At 46.1% G+C, this 11,308-nt stretch overlaps 1 protein-coding gene across 1 annotated transcript; it reads right to left on the bottom strand.

The window, feature by feature from the left end:
* Window positions 1-6,152: 6,152 nt before the first annotated feature.
* Window positions 6,153-8,630, bottom strand: LOC147973978 (protein SMAX1-LIKE 3-like). Its single transcript, XM_087525146.1, has 3 exons — window positions 8,044-8,630; window positions 7,051-7,213; window positions 6,153-6,965 (listed from the first exon to the last, which is right to left on the bottom strand). Exons 1-3 carry the CDS (start codon window positions 8,628-8,630, stop codon window positions 6,153-6,155), a joined length of 1,563 nt encoding a protein of 520 aa, XP_087381272.1.
* Between the last annotated feature and the right edge of the window lie 2,678 nt (window positions 8,631-11,308).

The following is an 11,308-nucleotide window of genomic DNA, read 5'->3' as shown; positions in this document are numbered from 1 at the left end:
ACTTTCAACATGTGGAAGGAGTGGTTTTGCAGCAGCTTTCCAACACCATATTGTATGCCTCATTCTGATAAACGGTTTAGAAATGCGATCGAAAATACGATTCACGTTTTTTGTGCGAAGAAAAAATGGTTTTCAAAACTGCTCTTAAACCGTTTGCATTTTTCCAAAAAATTAAGTTGGGTCATGATACTGGTGTACATAGCTTTCGAACGGTATATCGCAAGCCTCATTTGGGCAATGTTGGCGGAAGTTCAACCTAGTTCACAGGGAAGTTCAACGTACTACTAGAGGGGCAGGTCAGGTTGTGATCAGAATATTATTCTCATCCCGTGATCAGAATAGTGTTTATATATATATATATATATATATATATATATATATATACCTATACTAGTTAACTGCCGGGCGGACTTTTTCTGACACTATCTTTTTGCATTGTTTTTTGGTCATAATTATTGAACCATTCATCGGAATGATGCAAACGATATACTGTTGGATAGCTATTGAAAAGGAGCAAAAAAACTCATGTTGATCATTTTCCCAAAATCAATTCGGTTTTTAAACAAAATTCAAATAACTAGAAATCCATCAAACAAGTTTTCAATGCTTTTGTGAAAGAAATTTCCAAACCATTTGTCGGAATGTTGCATATGATATACTGTTGGAAAGCTATGGATTAGCCCGAACTTCGGTATATAGAACTCATTTCCAGATTCGCTACAGTTTAAGAGTAGTTTTCAAAAAACAAACGTCATTTTCATCATTTTTGTTCGAACTACTACAGTACACGCTAACTACCCGACTGGAATAGCTAACTGACATATGATGATCAAGCTAACTGATGGTACTAAAGAAAAAAAAATCATGGTTTTTCCCGGATTAAGCTAACTGCCGGTATTGAAATAGCTAACTGTTGGGGATTGTGGTTAACTGCAGGACTGAAGGTACTAATTGTTTTTTTACATTTTGTCCCGGGTCGAGCTAACTGACGAACACCCTAACTGCTCGACCGTACTAGCTAACTACCCTATCCAGAGCAAGGTAACTGCCGGACTGAAGACACTAATTTATTCCTTTGTTCTTTTTTTTCGGGGTCAAGTTAACTGTCGGGACTGAAATAGCTAAATGTCGGGATTGTGGTAGTTAACTTGGTGTTAACTATCAGGACTGCAGATACTAATTTATTTTCTTTTGTTCTTTTTGCCGGGGTCACGCTAACTGCCATGAATGTCGAGGTTAACTACCAGGTCGGCCGATGTTAACTGCCAGTATGGACGTTTTCCCCCATATTTTTTAACTTCTTGTGGAAATTGTTTCATAGCTAATTGTGGCTAACTCGCAGAAAGAACTGCTTCATCTCAAAAAGTTAACTCCTTTGTCTTAGTACAGATAACTACACATAACAGTAAATGCCATAGCTATCCAAAAACGGGAGTTTCTTCTTTTTCCTGGCACGAGCTAACTGTAGCCGCATCCAGTACCAAGCTGTTCTTTGACGAACATCCGGAACCACTGGTGTGCTCCCCTGTAGCTTTTTGCAAACGAGTTAGCTTGGAGAGGGGTGGCCCTGGAGTGGCGGTGCTAGTGGAGAAGCAGGTCGGTGGAGGATGGCACTGGAGGCAAGGGTGGAGGTGGCTGGCGATTGGGAGCACGAGGTCTCCGTCGGTGAGGACCATGAGGCATGAGCATCCTTTGCATTGTTGGAGTTAACTTTTCCTTTTTTATAGATGAATTTTCCGCCCGGTCGAATAGAACCAGTTCTTTAAGTAGTGAAACTTCTTCTTTGAACTGTTTTAATTTCTTTAGGAATTTCTGCAAGTCCCAAAGTTAACTGTCATATTTGCTTAGTTAATTTCGTGCATCTTGTCATATGTACTACTGCTACGTGAAGTTAATGGACTGAAAGTAAACCAATGTTAACTGAATGGAAGTTAACCACTCCTTTTTATAGCATATCTTCACGAAGTACTAGTTGTTAACTCAACCGAAGCTACTACGTACCTTGCAATCCAAGTACCAATTTTTGTTTAGCAAGTGGATTGCAAGTGTTTCCGGCCATCGAACTACTTGGTTGCCGCAAGTAACTGTACCTTTTTTATACATACAGTGCTCTTTTGATACATGTGCACTTTCAAACCAAAGTTCTGTAAGATGTTTCTAGACATGAATTTTTTTAGGAGAGCCGAATTGAACCTGAAGGCACAAGCTAACTGCTGGACTCTAGCTAACTGATGGTTTCTCCAAGTAAAAAATGTTTTTTAAAAAACTAACTGTTGTTTTCGCTAACTGCTACAAATCCCCCCAAGTGAACCACCACAACATCTAAAAGCTAACAGTTGTTTTTGCTTATATAATCAGACTTTTTGTGCTAAACAAAACATAGGAAAACTGCTCCAAATTTCTAAGTAAACCGCCATTTTATTTTATTCAATAATGAACTGTACTCTTTATGGGTTTTTTAGTTAACTGCAGAAATTCCAAAGTTAATTTCCTCGGGTTTTTCTATGTTTTTTTATACATAACTGCTGAAACCCCAGGAGTTAACCGAGCCAGCAACAAAATGTGGACTTAAAAAAGAGGGAGTCACGGACAGTGACATGATACATTTTCATAAAATTATCTAGTTTTACTTGTGGTGCAAAAAGGAACAAGTATTGCAGTGCACTTAGAAAAAAATGAAGGAACTTCTCTCTACCACACGTAATCTTATTCTTTCACATTGCTTGTATTTTCCTTTTTTACTCAATAACTGTAAGCACTAATACTCTTAACTGCACTATAGAAACTGAACCAAATGAACTCCATGGGTGCTGCCATCTCACCCGTCATTGACGGCACAATGAAACAATTTTTTATAACTCGTATTTGTTCTTCTCAAAGTATATTCCTTAATCGCAATGGCTAATTGCTGAAACTATACGTAACAGTCAAAAAACAAACACAAAGAACCAATTTGAGCACTTTAGAAACTATAAACTATGTAACTGTTGAACTATACACAACCGCTGCCAATGCCTACTAGTATTTTTCAGAGAGAACAACCATGTACAGTTAAAAAATGCTAACTGCGTTGGGGGGAAGTTGATGCTGCTCGACGCCTGAAGTGAAGCCGGCTAGTTTAGGGAAATTAAATTCACCATTTTTTCAGGTAAAGCTACCTACATAGGCCGACTGGGTTAACTTCTATTTTTCAGTTAAGCTAACTGCATAAGGCCGTCGAAGCAGAGATATGGAAGCCATGGATCTAGAGGCAGGGGAGGAGCCACGTCAGAGTCGTGCGCCAGACCAGGAGGTAGAGGGAAGCAGCAGGGCAATTTGGGGAGCAAGGGAAGAGGGTCGGCGTCCTTGGTCGCCATGGCCATGGCCAACCGAGTATGAGGTCGAGGGAGTGGTGGCATTGGAGGCAAGGGTGGAGGGGATTGGCTGGGTGGTGATGGGGAGAATGAGTCCGCCGTGGGAGGAGCATGGCGGAGGCCACCGCTTGGCAACGACGAGTCCATCAGTCGGATCTCATGGATGGGAGCCAGGCCGGAGAGAGGATGTTGGTGAAGAGGGGTGCCGACCGGTGGCTGTAGGTGCACGGCTGTGGCAGGCAGGTCAACTTACTAGGGAGCATGGTCAGGCTCATGGTGGTCATCGCCGGAGCAGCAGGGGTAGCTGCCATACAGTCATCAGGGCGCTCATGCTACCGCGTGGCTCCACGAAGTCAAGGCGGGGCCGATGCAGACAGCGAGGGCGAGCCCGGCTTGCGTGGCCCGACGGCGAGGGGGCGAGCGCACCGGGGGCTATGAACCGAGGAAGGTGGCCGGTCGGGATGAGGCGTGGCGCACGGAGGCACAGAGGTGGGGCACGAACCGATGCTGGCAGGGAGAGAGGTGGGGCACTGGGAGGTGCAGGGAGGCAGTAAGCTCAAGGCGGGATAGGCAGGCAGCCGGAGTAGGAGGGGAATGGGCTCAAGCGGCGGGGCACGATCCCGATCTAGATTGGGCCGACAGAGGAAAGTGAAGAGGTGGTCGCTGGTGGTGCCTTTTTCACTTGCTCTGCTCGCTGTCGCTCGATGTGCGCCTGAGGAAGGAACAGGTAAGAGGTGGTGGCGCTGCAGCCGGCGGCAGACCGGAGCTCGCTTGCTCCCTCGCGGCGCCGAAGCGACGCTCGCTCGCTCGCCCCCTTCGGGAAAAGAAACAAGGTAGTCGGGGGAGGTGGTTTCTGAATAAGGTTATTTAGGAACTCTAGAGGGGGGTTGCAGAATTGACCCCCTTATTTAAATTAGATCTGACAAAAGCGGGATCAACTCCTACCAAACAATCGCATATGAGGAATTCAAGAGGAATTGGTGGGGTTCTTTGTTGAGCACGTCATACCTACAGACGGAGAATACAATCGGGAATTGCAATGCGATTTTGGTAGATCATGTTAGGGATCGGAACAGATGTTATATTGTATATATGCATGATCGTGTACTATATGTAGTAGCGTTGAATAGATATACGAGAACTTGTTGTTCGACCAAACACGGAGAAAGAGAGGTCACTTCTCACTATATATGTTGATGACGATGTTGTGTAATTAATGGTTCCTTCATTCCTTATGTAGTAGCTAGCGTTGAGTTGAATGGAAAACATAAAATAAAAATGAAACCCTAAATGTAAAAGAATTGAAGGGTAAACACAAAAAGAAAAGGGGGAAACACAATATGAAACCCCTAAACCCTCAAAAACCCATAACCCCCCCTTCAAAAAACAAAAAAGCCCAGCGCTAGGCAGGTGCTCACGCGTGGCTGTCTTTTAGTCCCGGTTGGTGTCAGGAACAGGGACTAAAGGTCCTCCTGCCTCGGTGCCCTGCAGCGGCCACGTGGAGCACCTTTACTCCCGGTTCATGAGACGACCGCGACTAAAAGTGGAAGGCATTAGTCCCGGTTGCAGAATCAGGACTATTGGGCCTCTGGAACCGGGACCGATGGCCTGTTTCCTACTAGTGGATACAACCTGCAGACACACGGACGCTGAAGAACGTAGATCGGATCCAACTGGCTCCACCAAAGGCGAATGCCGACCGAATCCTACAAGCCCTCCGGCGATCCTAGAAGCATTGCCGGAACATAGGTTATGTTGGGAGAACCTTATTCCATATTCAAGAAGCCGCCTTTGAATTGTCTTTCTAAGCATGACACAACCCCTAACAAAATTGAAAGAAACACCAAAAACAAAACCCTCTTGCCGGTAAAGGTCGGGGTGCACCTTAGCTCCATCCTCTTAGGACCATAGGAGAAGAGGCGGACTGACGGCGGCGCCGGCGAGAGGTAGAGGAAACCCTAGCTGATAGCCCACGAGTAGCATGTGCGAAGGGGTTAGTTGGACAAATGGATGGATATTGTGGACGAGTGTGTAAATGTGATGACTGTTAAATATTTATTTTTACGATCATAAATTTGTATTACTCAAGTAATGCTAATACAATCCATACCACACAACTGCTCCAATCCATTCAGACTTGAGTCGAGCCAAGCAATTGTTCAGCGTTCTGTCCTCTACTAAGGACATCTTCAAAGCAGACCCTCAAATCGGACCACAGTGTACGGATCACTTTTACTATCTAGCAAAATATGTCCGCTTAGCAGTCCAGACATACGGATTCTGGTATCCTAGAGACAAATGTGGGGGGCTTTGCCAGAATTTCGACATCCATTTGACCAATCAAAACTCTCGTCCTCTCTTTTTCTCTATTCACATGCATGCTCCTCCTCTCCTCTCTCCTCCCAACGGGACACCAGATCACAAATCCCACCACATGCATGGCTCCCCTCTACTCTCTCCTTCCAACTGGATTAATTTGTGAATAGTTTTCGATAGCTCCCTCGGGCCTCATGTCTGTGATCACGTCAGGACATAAAAACAAACATATACCGAAGAGATTTGCGGGTCAGGTTTGAAGATGCCCCGAGATGACTTGCTTTCCTCACTGCTTAACATCTTCACCAACTCAAGATAAATGTAGTGACTGTTAAACATTGTTATGTTACCGGTTTTCTGAAATAAAAATGGGGAGCCGGAAAAAAAATCTCATTAATTCGAAACAATAAATTCTGAAGGCGAAATCTAACAATTCAAAGCCGTTCGAAATGCCTAATGGTACGAGAAAAATAATACTATCTGCTAGTTGAAAAGGAAAACACCATCCACGGCGTTCATGATTCCCTCGTCATAAGCCAAACTGTCTTCGTCCTCCTCTTCCTCGTCCACCGCACAAACGTTCAAATCCCAGCCATGCCGACGACGAGACCTCGCTTCCATCAACGCGGTGTCACCTTCCTCACGGTTCTGTCCGCTAAAGTGTCGCTTGACCCTCGGGGAGGAAGATGGAGCCACGTACTTCGACTCCAAGACGACAGAGGCGCTCAGCACTACGATGGCATCCTCCAGGCCCACCACGTCCCCGTTGCATCCCCTCACCATTCCTCCCCCAGCGACGGCGTTCTTGATGTGTGTCTCCGAGTCGCGGTCCAGTCGGTCGACGCCGTCGATCCATATAACGCGGTGAGGGTTCTCGCCGACAGCTTTGAACAGCCTCGCCCCGAGGTCGCCACCATTGCCGTTGTCCGGGGATCGCTGCCTCTTGAGGGCGAGCTTGCCGCTGCGTGCGGGAATATCGGCGTCACCCTGCACCCGCAGGACGGTGAACTCAGTGTATGAGCCGAAGACGAGCCTCGCGAGCTCCCGAGCAACAACCATCTTGCTACCAGCGTCCCTTCCTAGAAAGAGCAGCCAGGTCGCTGTCGTCCACGACGGCAAACCAGAAGGCCTATCCCCTGCCCTCTTCCTCGCCACACCAGATCGGCACCGGAGCACCGTGCTCGATATGCCGGGGACGATGCACCCATGCCACGGAACGCGCAGCTCGAGCGCGTCACAGAGGATCTTCAGATTTGTTGCGCTGAGCTCCGTGAACTTCGGCCGGCGACGAGCAGCCTGCATGTGTTACGGCCAGGTATTTTAAGACTATCGGATAATCACTACACGTATATATGTATCTATCTGGATGTGTTATACGTACGTTTGCTTCAAGACTGGTGCCGTTGTAGGTTAATCTGATGCCAGTTTCATGTTTGTAGGCGTGGAGCCACGGAGGAATGCTCGCTGTCGTTTTGTCTAGCTGGATGCTGGTAAAGATTACTGGTCGCTCTGCTCCTGACTTTGCTTTGCTAGCTGGACACTCACTGCAAGGAAAACACAACAGGGAAAATTAGCGTGCATGTACTGTATAGCCGTTTACTTCCAACAAAATTTCTTGGAAATGTCAAAATAATGAAGCTGCATGCATGCGTGCACCTACATTAATTGGACAAATTAGTGGCCTATTTGATTGTCCTAGATTGTTATTGCATGGTAATAACAGAGTTATTTTGTAATCAACTTTGAATAAAGTGGGATCAGTCGCCCATATTTTTCAAGACCAAATGTAAACTAGTGCAATTTTAGTCCCACTTAAGATTTAAGTGCGATAAATTATATTCGGCTTACGTGGGCACGTAATGTTTCTTTGCTTCATAGCTGGGCTAAAAAGTAACTTATATTTGGAAAGTTATAATCGGCTTATGTGGACATGTAATGTTTCTTTGCTTCATAGTTGGGCTAAAAAAGAGTTGGGTGATAGCCCAAGGTCACAGTGGTGCATCCTTGCAGACCGTGGTTTGACCCTGGTCAGGAGCGAATTTCCGTGATCTCGTCCGGATGGGCTTCTTCTATAAAAATATATCCTAGGTGTTAATTTCCATGGATCTCTTTTTTCATATATAATTGGGCTACGCTTGAGCTTTTGGCGTAATAAACACATTGAAAACACAGGCGCCGAGGGATACAAGGGAGACCGGTTGGCGGACACTGCAGAATTGATAAGTTTCACGGGATGAAGCAAGATGCACCCCTAATGGCCCCAGCATCACGGCAAAAGCATCTTGCCCTAGCAAGGTAAGAAGAGAGGAAGCTCATGGACGAAAAAAATAGCCGATAAACATGCACGCCATTCTGTGAAACTAAAGCAAACTACCTTCCGTCCTGGACGGTATGGAGAGATGGTTTTCCTCCTCCAGCCCTAATCATGTGGGGAACTGGATTTGGAAAACTCGGGACGACGACGTCGCGACCTGTCCTGCTTGATTGCTCCGACGAAGCGGGGACGCTCTCGACGCTGGCCCTGACCTGGGAGCTTGAGAAACCCGCCGCGCGCAAGACGCGGTCGACGCTGGGGTCGTCGAGGACCGAGACGACGAGCTGCTTGAGGTCCACCTTGTCCTCGCCCCTGCTGCGCGGGCGTGCCTCCGCCCGCCTCAGTGCGGCCACGTACGCGTTCGACGGCGCCGGGTCGCCACCGTGGACATGGCGGGTCACGGCGAGGCGGGCGAGCGCGAGGTCCAGGCAGAGGTCGAGCACATTGTTCTGCATGGGGTGGGACTGGGACCTCACACAGGCGGCGCGGAGGATGCCTAGAGGTGCCGGGGCCGGGTCGGAGAGCATTGCGCTGACGATGTGGAGCGGGGTGACCTGCGTGTGCCCACGCTGCGCCGCAAGGCTCGCCGCCAGCCGCACCACGCCGGCCGCCTCCTCCCCCAGAGCCTGCCCGCCGGTGACCCGCATATGTACTTACCAACGACGAGGACGGACGGTCGCCGGTCCCTTAGCTAGCTAGGGATACTCCTAACTGTTCGAGTTGTAGCGTAGTAGTAGACGACGTACGGTATACGTAGGCAGGTGTTTCTCATTTCTGCGAGAGATCGAGAAGTGACGCGTGCGTGCAAAGATTTATGCAAGCCCGCCAGGATGTGTTGGGCACGTACGTACGGTGGTTGGCATGGAGAAGTAATTGCGTATCCCCAAATCCCCGCTCCACATCGCAAGCGCAAATCCTCAGCACTGTATTACTCCTCTACCACGAAATCCAACGTACGCTCGCATGCAAGACTTCTGATTGATCGACGGATACTATATACTACGTGCACAACTAAATATATTTTTTGCGGGGGCTGTATATCTAAATATAAGATGTCTACCTCTTGAGCCATCCATCCAGGAATACTTGTAATGTATTTAAACGTATTTTAATACATTCATTTCTTCGACATGTATTTTTGAACCGAGGGAGCAGCATTAATGGTATAAATGTAGTGGCTATTCATGGTCCATGCTGCATAAGGCTGGCCATAGTGGGAATAACATAACCGGTAACATGCACTTGGGACTAGCAAACATGCTTATGTGGCACACAGTGAAAGAAGAGAGAGAGGGTTAGGCTACTTATAGTGGGGAGTAACATATACTAGTATTATGCATATGATACTAGTATATGATACTACCTTCATAGTGCATAGTATCATAGATGGCCATATTTATTGACATGCATGCACTGGTAGAAAAAGGGCCTATAGTCCCGGTTCGTAAGGGCCTTTAGTCCCGGTTCAGGAACCGGGACTAAAGTGTCGGTACTAATACCTCCCCCCTTTAGTCCCGGTTCAATCCAGAACCGGGACTAAAGGCCCTCCACGTGGGCAGTGCGCAGAGCCCAGTCAGGAGACCCTTTGGTCCCGGTTGGTGGCACCAACCGGAACCAATAGGCGTCCACGCGTCAGCACTTCTGTGGCTGGGGGTTAATTTAGGTGTTTCATATATTGTGTTAGCTAGTTATAATTAATAGAGAGAAGTGTCCTCTGTTATGTCCGTGCTTGGTCGACGCTACGTACTATACATACGTATATAGAGAGGACTAGACACGCTAGCTAGCTAGTAAGCAAACGAAGGAAACAGAAGATCGTCATGAACATATATGCATATATACAGAGAGAAGTGATATCGACCACCTCTCCTTCTTCGAGAGATTGGTCGAACAACAAGTTCTCGTATATCTATCTGACACTACCGGCTACATATATACAATAATTACCTCTTACAAATATAATCATACGGACTCAGGGTCCACATAGAATTCTCCGTCTTCAGGGATCACGTGGTCAAGAAAGAATGCTGCCAATTCCTCTTGAATTGCTCGCATGCGAGCTAGTGCTAGGAGTTCATCCCACTTCCGAAACATCTAATTTGAAGAATGGGGTCAATACATATATATATATATATATATATATATATATAAATGAATGAAACTCAACACAAATGATGGTAATAAAATAAAATTGTGAATGTTGTTATTTACGTACTTCATATTGTTCGTTAGAGTACCCGTCCCGCTCACAGGTCGTGTGGCGGATGGACTCGCAGATGTAGTATCCACAGAAATCATCCCCTTGTTCCTGCCACAACCACTTTACAAGAAATAGAGGTCAATCAAACTGATAAGCAAGAATGCTAAATGGTATTGATGAAACTAGCGCTTGAATCACTAGGAGATGCGCGGAACATGTTACTATAGTACTTACTTTCGGGTGTCTAAATTCCAGCTCCTTCGGCAGTCCCGGAACTGTTTTGGTGAATTTTCTCCAAACCCTGCCGGACAAAGAAAACAATTACTTGATATCAGGAAATGAACAAAGTTGCTGATATGGTGGATAATGATCGATTTAACTTACTTCTTGAGGATTTCAGTCATGTCCACATACTCCTTGGGATCTTTTCGTTTAGAGTCCAAGACGGTTACTACTCCCTGCTCAAGCTTAATCTCTAGGAGAATATAGTGGAAACTGCACACACATGCATAACTCATGAATTACATTACTATAACCTTGACTAATATATAAGGGAAACCGAATACGCACAAGACAGTAACACTCACCTGAAGTTGTAAGGAAAGAGTATTATATCTTTGTTTTGATTTATTACGAACGATCGTAGCAAGCTGGCCTCGGTAGCTGCGGCATGAAGTTTAACCTGAGTTGCATCTATGAGATGTGTGTTAATGAACCCAATATCACCGACTTGTCTTTTCTTCAATTCGGCGATCTTCAATTTGCATAATATAGTGAGGATGATTATAAATACATGCAATGAAAGAGCTAAGCTATATAGAGAAACTTAATGACAGAAGTAGTACTACTTACAGACAGTAGCAGGCGACCGTTGTTTTATCGAGGGCCAATTGATTGAAAAACTGATAGAATTCCTCAAATGGAACAGGCAACAGATCAATTCCAACGAGGTCATGCTCCTTTTTAACTTTCACATACAAGGTACTCCTCCCCCCAGAGTCTCTATAGATTTTCAAGTACCAATCATGCAATCTTCGCATCATCTTTGATAGAGATCTTTCATCTTTGACGAGAGGCTTCCCGTACTCGTATCTTTGTATCTGCACCTCCATGAGTTCATAATGT

The sequence above is a fragment of the Triticum urartu genome, chromosome 5A (genome assembly GCF_056163025.1).
Source record: "Triticum urartu cultivar PI428250 chromosome 5A, HENAU_Tu73, whole genome shotgun sequence".
NCBI classification, from domain to species: domain Eukaryota; kingdom Viridiplantae; phylum Streptophyta; class Magnoliopsida; order Poales; family Poaceae; genus Triticum; species Triticum urartu.
This window is presented reverse-complemented; position numbering and strand designations above follow the sequence as displayed.

What these genes read in the sequence shown, in the direction of transcription:
- LOC147973978 (XM_087525146.1), bottom strand. Translation starts at nt 8,630, where the DNA reads ATGCGGGTCACCGGCGGGCAGGCTCTGGGGGAGGAGGCGGCCGGCGTG. An exon ending in CATACCGTCCAGGACGGAAG is followed by an intron (nt 7,214 to 8,043) that starts GTAGTTTGCTTT and finishes TTTTCCTTGCAG; the next exon opens with TGAGTGTCCAGCTAGCAAAG. An exon ending in GCACCAGTCTTGAAGCAAAC is followed by an intron (nt 6,966 to 7,050) that starts GTACGTATAACA and finishes TAACACATGCAG; the next exon opens with GCTGCTCGTCGCCGGCCGAA.